An 18,366-nucleotide genomic window follows, 5' to 3' on the forward strand; every position below is an offset into this window, starting at 1 on the left:
TGTGTACCTATCTGACTTGTACAAGCTTGGTTACCAGTTTCAAGAAATCTGCTCTGCATGTAGCCAAGAAGTAATGCAGTTCTTTCTGGAGTGCCTCTCTGTTTCTTAAATAGTTTTTAATTTTCTGGAAAACTTGGGGATCTGCACATTCTCTTACAGACCTCCCCTGCAATATTTAAAAGAGCTTCTTTGACATATTTAACCTTTAGCCTTTGCTTTTCATATTTCATCTTCCTTGCTATGTCTTCTAGTGTTATTGTCTTCTAGTGTTTGCGATTGAGATTCCATTTTGAATTTGTGAAGAGTCTTCTTTAAGGTTTTTTTTTGAAATCACTTAGCATTTGTTTTTCTGTGCTCTTGACATGTTTTCTTTCTAATTCTATTGAATTCAGTTACGTTTTTGTGGCTTTTCTGAAGTGTTCCAAGTACAGTGATGGCTTCTGTTCTTCAGACTGTTTCCAGTTTGCCAGAAATTCTCAAGTACAAGAACCCTTTCTAAAGTGCTGGCCATGTCTTTTATTTTTATTTTCCATTTTGGTGACTTCTTAACTTCTGTTCTCTTGAGGGCAGAATACCCCCAAATATCCTGATAGTTTCCTGTGGTCCTCCAGCTCTTTCAAGTCCTAGAAGTTTGTGGCAAAGTCACAGGATGATGTCAAATGTTTTCATTCCAGCATTAACTATTTTTTGTTATGGTTCTTGCTGGATGAAATTATTTCTATAAATAGACACTGTGGCCACATTGCTACTGTAACATAATTTAAACAGGCTCAGAGTAGAAATTGCTTGATGCCTGTGATCAGTGGTGGCTGCCGTAGCTGTCTGCTCTAAAGCTGGGTCATGGTGGTGTTTGCAGCTGCTGTGTTAAGTTACAGACAGCTGAAGTGTCCATCCTTCTGGTGCTGGGAAAAGCTGCCTGGGGTTCACTGGGAAAAGGATGCTTTTCATTCAGAAACAGGAGGGAAGATGGTGTCTGGATTTAGGAATGCCAGAGAACTGGGTTAATAATACTTGGGTTGAACCCACCAAGTTTCTTCCTTTAAAACCGGGTAACAGAGGTCTCATGTTTTCATATTAGCAGAACACAGTGAGGTAGTTTTCTTTTATCACTTCTGAAGACCATTGCACATTTGTGTGTGTGTTGAGCAATTCTTCATTGTCCCCTCTGAAAAGAGGTGGATTTTATGTACTTCCTTGATGTTGTGCCTGGGAGTTTGGGCTTGGTGAGCTCGTGTGGGAAGGGCTGTTAATGGTAAAGTTTGTAAAACATTTCGAGAATCCCTGTGCAGGTACAAAGTTGTGCTGGAAATTCACAGTGATGAAGTTGGTACTACCTGTGTTGGGCCTAGGAAATGAACTCTCTGTGCAAAGGCAGGGTTTAAATAACTGCAAAATTTATAATTGAGTTACTGTAAAAGTGATGAAAATTCAAAGCAGATTTCATTGAAGTGACGTAAAAGAAAAAAAATCCATGCAGTATTTGTAGTGAATATTGAAAATGCCTGTAGCCATGAGTTTTGTGTGGGTAAGTTAAACTAGTACAGCTGTCATCTGTCTCCTGTCAGTCTACAAAAAGAAAATTTGCATCAAGACAAAAGATAGTGTAGGAAGTGATGGGGGTTTGCCTGGCCTATTTTGCCATTTATTCCAGACACTGAAGTTTGTTGTCCCAGACAAATTACTTTTCCTGTCTGTTTGGCTTCTGGTTCTTTACCATCTTAGGAATAATTAAAAAAAAATCCAGGAAAAGAAAAATTAAATTGATTTTTGCAGTATGGTTAAGTGTCTGCTTCTGTGCAGAGAAATTTGTTTTCCATACTTGAAGTCATGTCCAATATCAGTAACTTGCACAACTTCAAAAAGCCCATTCAGATCAGTCTGTTTATACTAAGCATGAATAATATGGTCCAGGTGTTGAACCAAGGGAATCTGCCATTTCTGATATCAGTGGAAAGATTCTCTTTTAATTGTCAGAGACGAGAGCTTTTTGAATAACACGAGATGGGAAAAAGCACTATGTTTTGTCTTTGAATATTGTACAAATAAGCTTTGAAGGGATCAGTTTTGAGGAAAGCTCAGCAATTCCTGGTTCAAGATGTAATGGATATATTCTTTGCAAAGAATTCGTGTCTGTTGTGAAATGACTTATCAAAATATTAATTTGTCAGAGTACCAGCCTGTCATTGAAAGTGTCCAGATGATGATGCGATTGTTTTGAGAGAATTGCATTCCAGATTTTTATAAAGAAACCTTCAAGCTTTATACCATCACAGTTTACTTTCCCTGTTAAACTAGGGCAGAAAACTGACCTTTTTTTTTATCAAGCAGGTAACCATTTCATTATTAAAAACTAGAATTAATCAAACAGAAGGATAATAACTTTTTTGAATGTTACTAGAGGGCCATCTATGCTATTAAAAATGGAGTTTTTTCAGTTGTAATGAAATAAATAATGTTCCTCTTGCAGAAATTGAAAAACTAGTGTTCTTGAAATTCTAAAATAGTCTAGTTGAGGATATTAGTAATAATTTATTAACCTCTTTTGGAATATTTGAAATCCAAGACATTAAAGCTACGTAAAATTTCCATTTCTACTTTTCACGAGCATGTTGTTAGAATTTGAAGAAATCAGCGGGAGTAGCAGCACCTGTGTTGGGGTCTGTGGGCTGTACAGAGGATGGTTATCTCTGTATGATCTGCTCAGTGTTGGAACGACATCCCTTCCATCCTTTCATGATATCTGTGTAACTCTTAGTCTCCTTTCTTTGCCACTTTCCAGAGAAGTCTCTGGGCTTCCCTAGCGTGTGCCAGTTGTAGGGCTGTAATTTATGGAGGAATAGGAGTCCCGGGGCTTGATCAAGTACCCTCTGAGGGACAGGGTAAGACTCTCCACCTGCCTTGGGTAGCAGCTGACTGAGCAGCCCTTTGTGAGTAGTGTAGCTCCAGTCCTTTGTGAATAGTTTAGTTCCAGCACAACCAGAATTCACTGATAATCCCAATGTCAGCATAAACTCTCCTAAACCGGTTTCAGTATCTTCAGCTGTGACTTCCTACTGCAAGTAGTGGCTTGATGTATTGGGTTGCAGTTTGCAGATTATACCAGATGCTTTATTTTGTGTCATGGTGGTAATTAAGTTGTTTCTACGTACCTCTTCATTATATGATCTTGCAGATTATGGCTCTGCAGACATTGATGCAATGTTGGGAACAGGCCAGCTCACACATTAGCTCCAAAGAGCAACGTGCAGTCATTATTCAATTAATATTTGATCTTTCAAATCAAATATTGAGGGTTGAAGGATTCAAACTGCTACCTAGTACTTCTAGCTTTAAAAATGTGTTCTCATTTTCATCTTAAAACCAGTACTAAATATTGCTCATCTAACTGGAAAACATTTGTTTACCATTTTATTAAAAGAAATAAAAATCTGTAGGTAATGTAACTCTTAATGTGCTATGTATATGTCTGTGTCAGTGTATTAATACCAAATGTTATGAATGATATTTACTTAAATGCTTGTGGAAGAAGACATAACATTCCTTTTCCTCTGGAACTGCTCTTCCTAGGGAATACAGTTTCTGATAGAAAACGACCTCCTGCATAACACTGCAGAAGACATTGCACAGTTCCTTTATAAAGGAGAAGGATTAAATAAAACGGTAATTGGAGATTACCTCGGTGAAAGGTAAAGTAAAACTACTGGAACTTTGCTCTTGGGCTTACTTTCACAGGTTTTTGGGTAGTTCCTTTCCCCTTCACAGGCTGCAGGAGAAAGCTGCTCGAGTCCTCTGAGATCCATAAAAGCTACGGTGGGGATGTAAAACTGCTACAGTATTGTGATAGGTTTTCTTCCTGTTAGGTTATTTTTAAATGGGCGCATTATGGAATGATATTTAATTAACTATAATTTAGTATGTAGAGTAAAGCGGAACATTCGTCTGTAGTGCAGAATTCAATACCATGAGCTTTGGGAATGTCTGAGAGTTGTGTTGCAGCACTACTGGTAACTCTAAGTACTGTGTCCAGAGGAGGAGTGATTTACAGTCAGTAATCATTGGACAGTAAAGAAATGACATATTAAAACAGGTACTTCTTGGGAGAGTAAGTTCCAAGCAGGTTTTGGTGTTGTCACTTCTGTCAGCACATGTCCCCTTGCTAAGCAGGTGTCTCCAAGGGCGGCTGCACCCTGTCCTTATCAATCCTGGTACAATAAACACGCATGTGCCTATTTATGCACACTGTTGCAATACACAGTCAGAATGCAAATGACTTCCATTGCTGTGTAACCCAGGAGTTGATTTAAAAAAGGCAGCTGAGCGAGGCAGCGGGGGGTTGGAGCGTGTGTGTGTGTACGTGCTGGCACATGTTTCAGTGCCACTTGGGGACCTCTCAAAGGTGACTCGTTTAGGATGTGCTCCTGTGGTGATGGGTTGTGGCAGGTCCCTTTCGAGACACTCTTCAGTCTGATTCCAGCAGCAGCACCATGGGTTTTGCTCAGCAGTTTCCTCTTGGCTTTCAGAGGTTCAGTGAAAGTTTCTACTGTAATTTGAGCATTTTGAAAATAGATCTTTGTTATGGAGTCTCTATGCAGAATATGTAGACAGACATATCAACAGTTTTTATACAACAGAATTATGTCTGAGGACATTCTCTGGTGCTTTGCCACCCCCTCTCAGGGGCCCATCATAAATTACTTCTGTATTCTAGCTAAATATAGCTGAAGACGAGACCAGGTTAGTCAACAGACTGAAATATTTATATAACATTCTGCCATAAAGAGAGAGATTCTATACTACTGACTTTTATAGTCCTACAGCATTCAGCAAACTGAAAAAAATGAATGGTGAAATGGAATAAGGTAACACTTAAAAATATAGCAAAAGTTGTAATAAATAAGGGATGAATTATATCCTTAAAAAAGAGTTATGGTTTCTTTCTATGTGGCTAAGTCTTTACTTCCTTTTTTAAGTGGCTTCCTGGATAATTTGTGTTACTTGTCTTGTGTTTTTGGAGGTGTATTCAGCACAAGCACTGCATGCCTATAAACAAAACAAATAATCTGCTTAAAGTAAAAACATACCCCTCTGGAGTGCTCTCTTTTATTGCACTCTCATACCACTTCGTTGAAAAGCAGTTGCCCGGCTGAATTGTGCCTTGCTAAATTTGATGACAGTTGCTTGGATTTGCTGACAAAACCGGTGTGTTTTTCTGTAAACAACGTGGGAACATGCTAATGAATGAACAGTTGGTTTTAAGGTATTTATTCCTGAGTGTTTCAGGTTAGTCTGATCATGCAGTTAGTCAGCAAAGCAGCAGATAATTCCTGGTGGGTGCACACCTTTCTATTTTCGGGTGGAGGCTGATACGCAACATTCTGTCTTGGTGATGTATTCAAAGCACACCCTGAGGATTATAAACCTTTATTCTTCTGGCACAGGAACTCGGTGATGGTGTAGGTCAAGTTCTGTCCGTCCACAGAGTTTTGTGTTCATTAAGGTTTAAATTTTACTTTCGAGTTTAAACACCCTTCTATCAAACAAAGCATAATTTGGCTCATGATTTGCACACCAATATAAGAGATGGGTGAGAGGAAGCCCATTCAAAACCTCTTTTGATCTTAGTTAACTTTGTTGTACCAATTCTTGGCAATGGAGTAAGAGTACAGTACATGCTAAGTAGCTCTTTTCAAAAGCTGTTCTTTTTCTTGGATACCATCAATACAAGCATTTGTTTCTTATCTTTGTACGTAAATTCAGATGCTGCTTTAGTATTTTCTCTTCTTACAGTGCAAAAAATATAGTTTGTTGTATGGCTAAAGAAATTAGTCTTACATTAACCATTGTTCTAAGAATTCATGACAATTTCTACAAAAGGCTTTCTTTTACTGAACAAATTTCTCAGGTATCCTCCCATGTCAAGGCAGGTACAGTAATAATAAATGTGAAGCAAAGAAGGCATGGCTATTTTTAGGTCATTTAAATAAGCAGTTCTAAAATCAGTTCAAATGTACTGGCTTTTGCCAACCTACCAGCAAAAATGGGCAAAGTACTAGTGTTAAATATGGTAACACTTTTCAAATAAATGTGTAGATTATTTCTGATGGCTTTATTTGATCAGTATGATTGTTTATTTCCTTACTTATTTTTGGAAGCAAATTGAGATAACTAACAAGTCTTTAAAGGCCAGAATTGTGATTGTCTATTTCCATTTTTGTCTTTCACAGAGATGAATTTAATATTAAAGTTCTTCAGGCTTTTGTTGAACTCCATGAGTTCGCTGATCTCAATCTTGTACAAGCCTTAAGGTGAGTAAATTCTTTCTGTTTTTTGACCTGAGCTTCCTCTATCAAACTGCATGTTTATATGAGTCACTGTGTTGATTTATTAGTCAGAAAGCTGCTCTACAGCTCAGCACAACTGTACAAATTACTGTGCAAGTGAGCAGAGGCAGCTCTGTTTAACCCTTCTGATGGCTTGTGTGCGTGCTGCCTTTGAGGGTGAGAACTCCTGGTTGTTTCAGACAAATACAAACAGCTAAAACAGCTGTTACTCCTTGGTGTGCCTGCCGTATGTGGAGATTTGGAGACATGTTTTCTATCTTAGCACAGAGATAGGTTAAGAAAGAAAGAAGCTCTTTACTTGAATAAGTAATATTCTTCCTCCTTTTGTTCCACCACAACTTGTCCTTCTGGGCAGGGAGGGGGAGAAATCCACTGACCATACTCACTGATTATGTTCAATCACAGAGAGGTAAACTTTGAACCAAGGGATTTCCTTCTGCTCGCCTCACTTTCCCACTTGTCATGTGAAAGAAAGTGTGGCATCTTCGTTTATTTTTTTCCCTTGCTACATGAACAATTCCCTTGATTTATCTGGGATGCTTGCATACAGTGACCTTGTGAGATCCTTTCTCATCCTGGTGAAAATCCGTAACAGATTGATCAAATTAAGATGACTTAGACAGTTCTGCCTGTTTTTTTGCCCCAAGTGACTCCCTCCTGACACCAGATAAATGGAAATGTCCGTGTGATCTTTGTTTCTGGTGCAGTGCCTTGTGATGTGGAGTCAGAACAGCTTTGCTATGGTTGAGTGATGTGGTGATGATAACTTGAGCTGCCTGAGGCTTGGGCCAAAGAAGCCTTTTCTGTGGCTGCTGAAGCTTGTCTGGAAAGCTTCGTATTCCTGTCTCTTTTACCCAATTTGATGTTAGGTTTGACTTTATTCTTCCTTAGCAGCTGCTACTATTAAATGTTTGTATTTTGGTAGCTTACAAAATTCGTGATCTGGGTTGGAACCTCGCATGAGGTGAGTAGAAGATAGTACATAGAGCTGACAAACTAAAGATGGCCTGTGACACTGGAATATAATGTCCTAAAATGAAAACTGATGAAGACAGGAATAAATGGTTGTTATATTGGCATCCAATGTACAGGGAATAGTGAGAACTTGTTTTGCATGGCAGAGCATGTAACTTTGCTGGTTTAGATCCTGGTAAAATTCAGATAATTCTTTTGCTACGAGATAAAAGAATAAATGATGAAATTCATTGGAACATTTTAGTGCCACAGTGTGCCAAAATAAATTTGCGAAGACTTCTGTCCTGTATGCATTCCAGAGTACCTCTGTGTAGAAATAATAAGTTACAAAAGTGAACTCTGTATTTCAGCTCATGCTGCTAAGCAGCGGGAAGATCTGCTGCATATATTACAAAATTACTGAAATGATGGCATGAGTTGTTCTTTTTAAGGCCTGGGTCTGATTCTTGTAGGGTGAGTTTACAGTAAACAGGCAGCATCTCTCTAAGCAGTGGGGTTTTCTTCTTGTTGTTACCATTTTTAAAAGGTTTTATATGACTATAAGTAAATATGTGAAGTCTTTCTGCATTCCTTGTTTCTCTGTCCTTACCCCAGAAATATTTTGTATAGTGTGTCTTTTTACATTGCGAATCAAGTCTAGCTGAGTGTTCATTGCTTTTTGTAGCCAGGAAACCCAGGGAGGACTGAACTCATTTTTTTCCCCCCATAGCATTCTCATGGCAAAAATGGGATGCATACAGAAAATTGTTTACTAGTCTGGAAAAAAGAGAGAGCCTCAGAATATGAACTGCCATATTATCTTGCCTGATAGCATGCAGTGTTGCTGGCTGAGTTACTGGGCTAGCCATCTGTGCATGTTGCTTTATAATAGCTCCTGACTTGTGTGTTGAGAGATTGAGAACATATTTCTGGGACATTCTATATAGACAAAGCTGATTTTTCTTTTTCTTTTTCCTTTTGTTTCGGATTATTTGTAATAAATACTTAATATATAAATACTGGAATGGGTCTAACAACTGTTCTTCCCTTCTGTAGGCAGTTTCTGTGGAGCTTCAGACTCCCAGGAGAGGCTCAAAAAATTGACCGTATGATGGAAGCTTTTGCTTCACGCTATTGCCTTTGTAACCCAGGAGTCTTCCAGTCTACAGGTCAGTCACAGGAAACCACGGGAGTTCTTAAGTACTTATGTGATTCAAATATAATTATTTATATGTGTGTGTGTGTGTTCTTCTACATCTGATGCAAGGAGATAATGGCCAGTTGGAAGTTAGGGATAAAATAATGTGTGAAATGAGAAATACCTGAGACCTGAGAAAATAGGACTGTTTAATCCAGGAGGGTACAAGCTTATGGTCAGAATACATTTTCATTTACAAAACATCACAGAACCTCACAGAATGCCCTGGCATTGTTGTTCTGTTTGGTTATATACACAAAGAGATTGCTCTTGATCACTTTATTTAAGGAACAGATAGGATGGAAAAAGATTGCTGTTAAGCAGGTCTGTAACAGCTAGAGAGGAAAACGGCTTCTGAAAACAAACTGCTGAAGCTGCAGGCACATTTTTTTTCCTCTCTGTAGCAGGTTTTCATCCTGCTTTTTATTACACAGAATCTTGTATTTGAATTCTGGGAGAATTTACTGTAATCTTAACCATGTCAAGAGGCATGATAAGATTTCCTTTGTCATCTTCTGATCCAGTAGTGCTGGCTACCTCCTGTATGCCAAGGAATTGAGTGAATGTCGTTTTCAGTCTTTTTAAATGTTTAAATATTGTTTTGGAGACCATTCTTTCTCTTTGGAGAGAGCTTTGGAAGTACTTTGAGTAGGAGGAGGCTGATGGACCAGGTTTATTATAGCATCCACCACTATGATTTAGGCAAAATCTGTGCACAGAACATTTTGCCCAACACTTCAGCGTTTCAAGTGAAATGTTAATTTAGGGTGATGGCAGTGATTTCATAAGAGTTGAAATTTTTTTGTATTCTCATGCAGTTTTTCATGTACTTGATATTTATTTGAATTGTAGCATTTTTGTACAGTGTTCAGGGTTTTTTGACTTTCTTTATCAGTCGGGATGAACTCTATACTAATTTTACAGGTTTGTACACACAACGCATGGGAAGATAAAACCATTTTTCAAATCTGATTTCAGATACGTGTTACGTGCTTTCATTTGCCATCATTATGCTGAATACCAGCCTGCACAACCACAATGTGCGAGATAAACCCACAGTGGAGAGGTTTATCTCCATGAATCGTGGGATTAATGAAGGTGGAGACCTTCCAGAGGAATTGCTAAGGGTAAGTTGGGCTGGGTAAGACAAAGCCTGGCTTTGTGTTTTTAATAGCAGATTTAGAAGTGTGTGCAACAGTTCCCAGGCAGATTTGTTAAGGGAAGGCAAAAGAGCATTTTCTAGCATATGTAACTATTTGAGTAGCTGAAAGAAGTGGTTTTTGTTATTCACAGCTACTTTGAGCTTGTTCTCCCTATATCCAACCTTTTGTTGAGAGCAGGCTGTTCCAGAGAAAACTCTGTATCTCTCAGTAGTTTGCTGATGGCGAAATTCTTGTGGAATTGGCTTCTTATGGAAAAAAAGTAGTATTTCTATCAGAAAAAATAGTAAAAATTATTTTTTTCTTTATTGCCTCTCATTTTTCCCATGTGTCTTATGGAGCTCCCTCCTTGAGAGATTAGTAAGACAGTGTTACTGGCTACACCTTTTTCTGAAAACCCACGTTCACTTGGCAAAACTTGTACTAAACGAAACTGATCCTGAAACCATTGAAATACTAAATGCTGAAGTTAAAATAAAATTGTCATTTCTAGGACTGCCTAAGAAATTTGTACTGAAGAGAGACTTGCTTGTAGATTAAGTAGTTTAAAATCAAACTTGATCAAAGTAGTAGAGATTGGCAGGGGGTGGTCCAGAATTTTATGGACAATATTTCCTGTGCTTTTTATACTAGTAGTCTGAGAAGCAGTAAGATATCCTGGTTGCATTTTCTGTCAAGACATTTATTAATGAGGTCTTTTTCATCTTCTTTTTTTTTTTTTTTTATTTTTCTAGAATTTATATGAAAGTATTAAGAATGAGCCATTTAAAATTCCAGAGGATGATGGAAATGATCTAACGCATACATTTTTTAATCCAGATAGAGAAGGTTGGCTGCTGAAATTAGGTTAGTCACAAGGGCAGTTCTGCTGCTGTATGTTTGTTCATTGTTAGCATGTTTGCCTCTCTGTGTCTTCCTGCTTTTTTGTGAAGGTACCAGGTTTGACTCTGTTTAAAAATGTATGAACCAAAATAAGTAGCTGTTTTACGTCTGAAAGCTGTTGCTTCTTATTTTGCATACCCAAATTAGCAATCTTGTTTCAAACTTCGGAGTTTTATTTCTGAGATCTGAGAAATAAAAACTCGGCGACCAAAAGGAAACACCACATGGTATTTACCACATGCTGTGACTGATAAATAACAACTAAGTCTCCATAAGGTCATTTCAGAAAACTGTGTGTGATGTTTCAACACAGCTTTCTGGGTACAAAAAAAGGATTTCTCTTCAAATTGTTATTTTTGTATGTCTTTATTTTTCCATATTATTTGTGAGTTTCTCTTGGTTTGGTTTTGGCTATGATTTTTTAATGAGTGGTTTAAATGTGCCTTCTTGTTTTCCTTATGGCCTATGACCTATCACCTTTCTGTTCTGTGACTGGCTGTCTCTGCTTATTCTGCATTAGGAGGTACGTATCTGATTGCTTTCCAGACCCCTCTTCTTCAGTTGCTCATTCTTTTATTTTCTTCCTCCTTCCTCCTGTTTTTTTTCTTTTTTTTTTCTTTCTTTCTTTTTTTTTTTTTTAATCAGATTTGTTGTAGCATTTTGCTTTCTCACTCAGTGTCACTAACAGTGTCATCAGTGGTGCTCTGAGGGACTGGCATGTCAGTGTCTAACTCACATGCAGGTGTGTTCTGCAAAATAAGAAAGCGTTTACATGCAAAGCAGAAAAATAAGGATGACTTCAGCACACTCTTCTTATTCATGGAAGACCATAACAAGGAAAGAATAATATCCACTGGGAGTAAACAACGTCTTACTCTGTCATGAAGTTTCAGAGTGTTTTTGTTACCTGTAAATCAATGATAATAGATTATTGAAAGATTGATTACATTTGAACTACATATTTGTAAAAGCTCTTCTTTTCACTGCTTGTTTTGCTTTTTAAATAATACATTTAGCTTATTTAACAGTCTTAAGTGAGCTTCAAATTTAGGGTTGCAGAAACCTCGAGTAGTTCCGTCTTCTGGCACTGCAAGATGCCTTTGTTTTTACAGACTCTTACGAAGTTGATGGGATTCACTTTTTTGCTTGGCCTTTGGGAATTGTTTTTGTATATGAAGGAGACTGACACTTTGTTTTAAGAGTTGTTTTTAAAACAATATTTTTTTAAAATTTAAACACTAGCACACACTTTACTAGAGCCAGTTGCTGGCCGCTTTAATGCGTTCAAGTGGAAGGAACTTTGCACTTGGAGAATGGTGACTAAAGTGTGGAAAGGGATGTGTGCTGGAGTGCACATGGGGGTGGTGGTGAAAGTAGAGCCTGGCTAGAGCCACGGGCCCACTCTGCTGATTGCACCTGGAACTTGGTGGTCATGCTTGTGCTGGAAGGAAATGGATGTGAAAAGGAAACATTTGGAATTCATTCACATGCTCCCCAATGTCAAATTCTGACCTCTGTGCTACAGATGCTGTGGAGCTCCTTTTCTAATTACAAAGAAGCAAAACTCTTGCTTTTTGACCTGTATTGGCTCAGCTGGCACAATTTCAAACATGACTTTGCAGCTCTTCCCCATTTGGTAGCATGAGATGATGGTTAAACAGAAAAGCTTTGTAAGCTGGTGTAGGTGGAATGTGGAATGTGCTTCTTGGAGAAGAGGTTACGACCATGCCAGTGCTCTCTCATGGATGACACACATAATGAGAGTGCAGGCAAGTGTGAGTGTGTGTAGAGGAGTGACAACATCCTCTGTGGAAGAAACTGCCCATAAAAGAGATCTAATAAAAAATAGAGGAACAAAGAAATTGAGGAAGAGGTGACTGAAAGTAAGTGAGAGCTGCCAGGAACTTCTGCACAGTCTGTCTCTGGCTCTGGTGCAAAGTCAATAAAGCACAGGTCAGAACTGAAAACTCTGCCTGAGTCTTGGGTGCGTGGGATGCAGATGAGGCACAGTGCACCGAAAACCCAGTAGTAAAGGGGTGTGGGAAGCAGAAGGGTGTTACACGTAACACTCCCACGGTATGAGGGTTATTTGAATAAAGAAATGAAACGTGTCCAGAAGCCTCCGGTGAATCAGCCTGGGAATGCCTGGAGCTGTGCTTCCATGAAAGACTGCATTTTTTCCACAGACACAGACTGGTACAGACTAATACACTGCTAGTTCAGATGCAATGACCAGAAATAAACCTGACTGTCTTTTTTTTTTAATTTCCTTTTTTTTTTTCCCCTTTTTTTTCTCTTTTATTTCTTTCCTCTCCTTCAGGTTTCCTGTTTGCTAGGAGTCTTAAACTGTATGTTGAGAGTCCTGTCTCAATCCAAATAATTTGCAATTTTACAGTCCTTTTCTCTTGGCACTTCTTGTGAAATGTGTAGGGTTTCCTTCAGTTCTAGAAGGTTCTAATATGAAAAATTTGTGTATTGTTGAAATGCTAAGGAGAAAAACTCTTGTATGAGGGTTTAACTGCTCAGCTGTGATAAAACGCAGAAGTTGAAATAGAAAGTTTTCATGTAAAACCATAAACGTGACTAAGACTACTTGCAGACTCTGAGTATATCAAGAGTGTTTTGTATCTGGTGTTTCTCATAGTCAGCCCTTCCCTTTTATGTAGTTGTGCCCCTCTTTTAGTATTCCATCCCTCACTGTATTGATTTTTCTCTGGGCAGAAGATGGATATCGTGAAACTTTCATATATTGTAAAATCCATCTGTCCAGAAGACCAGTCTGGGCTTTAGGAGGCTGGGAGGGTGCAGAAGGCTTTTGGGCAGTTTGCTGCTCTGAATTGTTCAGAGGTGACTGTGTTAAGTCCCAGTGCCAAACTTGGCAGGCAGACAGCAATTCTGGTTTTATCTATCTAGACTTAGCCAGTGCCTTTAAATAGACATCTTTATCTTGGTAGGCCTAAATTATCATTCAGTTCTGCATCGTTTGAAGCATGGTGTAATGAAAATGAATGCAGCAAGTTTAAAAGCTGAAGGCTGCTGAGTGCTAGTGAGTCCTCCTTGGAGTAGCTTGGCACGTTATGAGCCTTCAGATTTTTCTGCATAATGAGTGGTGTTGACACCATGAAATTTTCTGCCATCCACTCTAAGGTATTTTGAAATTGTTGCCTGTGATCTCTCTGCTAATGCCTGAGTTAGAACTGTTTTGCCAGGAAGGTGTTTCCTTGCCTTAAACAGCTTCTCTTGGCAAATTGCTTGGTTTGTGTAATATTTTCTTCTAGTTAGAGGGAAACTATGACATTATTCCCCCAAACTGGAGAGGAAATGATTCCAGCCAGACACATGAGTGTGTTAATTTTTTCTGCCAGTTAGGTGGTTACAGAGTGCTTGGAGATGGTCCAGAAGCTTCACATCCGGGCCTGTCCCGCCAGCGGTGCTCATTCCAGCACATCTGTCCTTGGGAGGATGTTGTTTCTCTTCCCTAATCTGGGTTGAGGGAACAGTGCTGGTTGACCAGGAAACCGGTGCCTTCCGCTACCTGCTTGGCTCCCCTGGGGCCTGAGGCTCTTCCAGGTTCAGGCAGTCAATGCTGTGGTCAAGGGAAAATGCTTTTTTAAAAGAAAGCCAGACTTTGATCCAACCACCTGTGTAGTTGCTGAGTCTGTTCTGTCTGGTGCTGTCTAAATGAACTTAGGAGAAAGAAAACCATTCTTGGTGTGTGCATCCTTCTCCTTCAGCTCTAAAACTTCTATTAAATGAGCTGAAGATTTGAGTAGAACTTTCTAGCTTTAGATACCTTGCTGCCTTTAGCCGTAGGGCCTTTTTTACTTCGGAGAATTATGTTTCCTAAGTCATTGCCAGTTGTTTTTATTATAGATGGTTTCTCTTACCTTGTTGCCTAGTTTGTACTTTGCCCACAGTTAAAAAAAAAATAAAAAATCCTGTGTTGAGTTAAAAAGGTGAAGAGAGTTTCTGTTTCTGTACATCTTGCCTTGTAGCCTTTTCTTGTAGTTTACTTACATTTCCATCTACTGTGGAAGATACAGTGCTTCTGTATTTCATTATTTGAGATGTCTGTGTATTTTTGTAATCAGCTTGATCTTTCAGAAATATGTGACTTATATCTCCATTTCTGTAAATGTTTATGGATTCATACTCTGGTTTTCTTGTTCCTCTTCTGCTGACTTAATTCCTTCCGTTCTTAATCTTTAAAAGGCTGGGAGCTGGAATAAGAGATGAAGTGTGGTGCTAAACCCTCTGTTGTTGTTTTGTGAGCCTACAGCAGTCTCAGCCAAGGACAAGAATGTTTTGTTATCATGTGTTTTTACCTATTAATCTCGTGCGCAGTTTACAGGCCACAGCGCCTTATCAGCCAACTGCTTGGGCTGCAGCCCATTGTAAAGGCATATTAAACACGTGCGGTGTGGTGACCCCTGCAAATTTGATTAGTGCAGATTAGATTTTGAACTTTATTAGAGTTTCTGTGCTGTTGACAGCTGAAACTCAGTAATGGGACGGGGAGACAGAGACTTATGTGAGAGTAGTTCCTTATCCCGCCAAAAAATCCTGCCTGACTGCTTTATATATTTTTTTCTCTCTTTTTTTTTTTTTCTTTGGAAGAGTAACTGATAGCTTGGTGGGGCAGGGATTTAAGGCCTATTTCTATGACTCCCGTGAGTGCTGTAATCCAGTGAGCTACTGGCTGTTTTAGGTGGAAGAGAGCAGTAAGAGGGATGTTGTTGGAAATACTTAATCTTCTTTGTGGTTTTCCTGGAGATGGGAGATGTTTCATGACAAAAGCTTCCTCAAAACTGCAGCATGATTACAAAAGGTTTTAGGTTTGAGAAGTCTGGCTTTTCCACTGAGAGTGGATGTTGTCAGGAAAACATTCAGCAAACTCAACTGCTGTTTACTTCTTGGCAATTCATATTGTTCTGGGAGTGTGTATTTTAGGTCTGCAGTTTCTTTCTTAAATTATAAACAGGTCTTCTTTTAAATATATGGTTATTACTGATTTTTAAGTTGTGTTTTGACATAATATCACAGTTAATGGGAAACACCTTTGTTCACTCTAATCTGCTCTGTGATAGTAACCTTTTCCCTGTTCGATTCGTTCTCCCTCCTCCTGAATTATTTTCTACTAGAACTGGGCAAGCCATGACCTCTGATAGCTGATGTTACCTGTTAGCCTGATAAACATGGTGGTGTTTTAGAGCCATAAAAATGTTAAGCGATGTTAATCTGCTAACCTTGGAGAGCAGAACGTGACTTAAAGCCATGGCAGTTGATCCTGGGTTATGTGAAAACAAGTCACGTGGTGGTGGTGGCAGGGAGTGCCCTGGCAGTCACCGTGACTCGGCGGCTGCTTTTCCATTGGTCTGGAAGTGAGTCAAGCTTGAGTTCATCATTCCAAGCCCAGATACTTCCTGATACTTGAGCCAGCTCTCGGTCAAGGTGATGGGGAATTTTTCTAGTGACTTACGTGCCAGTTTGAACATCTCTGCAATGCTTATTTAAGGTTCTGTCACAGTGGTTGTATTAAAATGCCACCAGTTCTTCCCTCACTGTCTCCAGTTCACTCAACCATTCATTCTGTCACGGCTTCTGCATCTTGCACTATTTTGCCTTCACTTATTTCACCACACCTGCTTGCAGATTAATTTTTTTCTTAAGATACGAGTGCATCTGGTGCAAACGTATTGAGTACATTGAATGTTGCAGTGTGTTAGCACTGGGTTATTGTGGAGGTTGTGAAACCCAGCAAAAGGAAGGTACAGCGTGCAACATACTTGGTCTGCAATGCAAATACGCAGTAGATTGGTATCAAGAAATGTCGTGATATCTCTAGGGTTCTTCTTTAATGTGATTGGGATTTCTGTATTAAACAAAAAGCCAGCTATCTTAAGCAGAACAAAAAGATGAAAAAATTATGCTTGTGTCTTAAATTTGATTATATGACTTGGATTAAACTGGGTGTCTTGGGTGTATTAATGGTGCTCTTTTATGCACAGGTGTTCAATAGTGAGATCAACTCTTTTGAAATGTTGGCTTAATGACATTAAATAACTGCTGAATGGATGATGCACAGGTGGTGACATAATCCTGAAGTCAGATAACTATGGTGGATCTAAACCTTTAAACTAATAACATATGCATGCTCTTTCTACAATTGTCTTTCTTGGAAATGAGTTTTAAAAGAATGTTATGTGGGAAGCCAGGTGTGTTGTGAGTCAGCCAATGGCAGAAAAACAACTGAAAGGGCCAAACCAATACTGTTGTTTCCAAAAAGAAACTGTTCCCCACAGGGCGACGTTAGCAGGTGCAAGGAAGAGGAACTCTGTGGTTTCTGTTGTCTAAACTGTTAATGAAGGAAAATTGGCATTTTTGGAGCAGTAGCTATTTCTTCTGTCAAGTGTGCTCAATGATATATTAACTCACGAAGAGAAGCTGTTTTTAAAGTACTGAGAGATGACAAATTAGTAAATATGGTATATTTTGGCATAGGATTAGCTCCTCATTGATAACACATCATATTTGTTCTGATAATGTTTATGAGCACCTTACGCCATTACATCTGAAAATAAAGACAAACCCTTAATCATGTTTGCTCACGAGTGGAGAGACAGGAAGGTGATAAAATGCCCTTAATTTTATTGCTGGGACCCTTTCCTTGCCCAGGACAAGCTGTTGAGGGGGTTCCTCCTGCTGCAGGGGTGCAGTTGCTGTTCTGCAGGCAGTGCTGGTGTGAGCGGCTCTGGGTCAGACCAGCCCAGGGCTGGCCTCACTCACACCCTGGCAGCACTGGCTGTGTCCAGCTCTGTGCAGAACTGTGTTTTTGGTGCAATGAACACAGGTGAGGGCCTGGATAGTGGGAGCAGGTCTGGCCACTCACTGTTGCCCATGGCTCTCTTGGCTGATGGCGCCTCCATAGCTGATGCTGCCTCAGGACAAATTTCAGTAACGTGTTCCTTTAACCTCACTCATCTGTGCCTGATCCATTTGCCATTAAGCAATTAAACCATACCTTAAAAATAAGCAAAACTTAATTATTTCCTTGCCTGTTATTAAAGCCCTGACAGCAGCACAGGTTTAATTCTGGAATACCTTTTGTTTGTAGGGGGAAGAGTAAAAACATGGAAGCGGAGATGGTTCATTCTGACTGATAATTGCCTGTATTATTTTGAATACACAACAGTGAGTATATATCATGGTGAATTTTCTTTGTAATCAAGATTTATAAGTAGCTAATAATGTGATACTTTCCTAATTTTTTAGGACAAAGAACCTAGAGGAATTATTCCGTTAGAAAATCTTAGCATAAGAGAAGTCGAAGACCCTAGAAAACCAGTAAGACAGTTTCATATTTATTTGTTAAATGAAGATGAGTAAACCATATGGAACCTAATTGTACTGTTAAATGAGTTTATTTGTCAGTTTTGTTTTGTTCTTTCAAATTTATTACTTCATTTCTACCCTCCAGAACTGCTTTGAGCTCTACAACCCCAGTCATAAAGGTCAAGTAATTAAAGCGTGTAAAACTGAAGCTGATGGTAGAGTGGTGGAAGGCAACCATGTAGTGTACAGAATATCTGCTCCCACCCCAGAAGAAAAGGAAGAGTGGATTAAATCTATCAAGTGAGTTTAAAGTCTTAAGTGTCTTTCAGAAATGAGGTGTAAGCCCTTTTCAGAGTATGATACTAAGAGAATTTGTTGTAACTTGTTTGGCGAGCTCTGATGTGGCAATGTCCTGGAGGACTAACAGTGAGCTCTGTGGGGTTGGTGGATCGAGCTACGAATCCGTTACTGTGTGGTCCTAAGGAAATACTGCTACTAA

At 39.1% G+C, this 18,366-nt stretch overlaps 1 protein-coding gene across 1 annotated transcript in view; it reads left to right on the top strand.

The window, feature by feature from the left end:
* CYTH3 (cytohesin 3) overlaps nucleotides 1-18,366 on the top strand; it is a 48,853-nt gene that overhangs the window by 26,598 nt on the left and 3,889 nt on the right. The window contains exons 5-12 of the mRNA XM_066197740.1: nucleotides 3,568-3,686; nucleotides 6,225-6,305; nucleotides 8,352-8,464; nucleotides 9,472-9,620; nucleotides 10,388-10,499; nucleotides 17,650-17,726; nucleotides 17,808-17,879; nucleotides 18,013-18,167. Of these exons, the coding sequence (XP_066053837.1) occupies nucleotides 3,568-3,686; nucleotides 6,225-6,305; nucleotides 8,352-8,464; nucleotides 9,472-9,620; nucleotides 10,388-10,499; nucleotides 17,650-17,726; nucleotides 17,808-17,879; nucleotides 18,013-18,167 (878 nt within the window). The remainder of the gene's footprint in view (nucleotides 1-3,567; nucleotides 3,687-6,224; nucleotides 6,306-8,351; nucleotides 8,465-9,471; nucleotides 9,621-10,387; nucleotides 10,500-17,649; nucleotides 17,727-17,807; nucleotides 17,880-18,012; nucleotides 18,168-18,366) is intronic.

Source organism: Chamaea fasciata, unplaced genomic scaffold (assembly GCF_029207755.1).
Source record: "Chamaea fasciata isolate MVZ Bird 193981 ecotype frontalis unplaced genomic scaffold, bChaFas1.0.hap1 SCAF_16, whole genome shotgun sequence".
In the NCBI taxonomy this organism is placed as follows: Eukaryota; Metazoa; Chordata; class Aves; order Passeriformes; family Sylviidae; genus Chamaea; species Chamaea fasciata.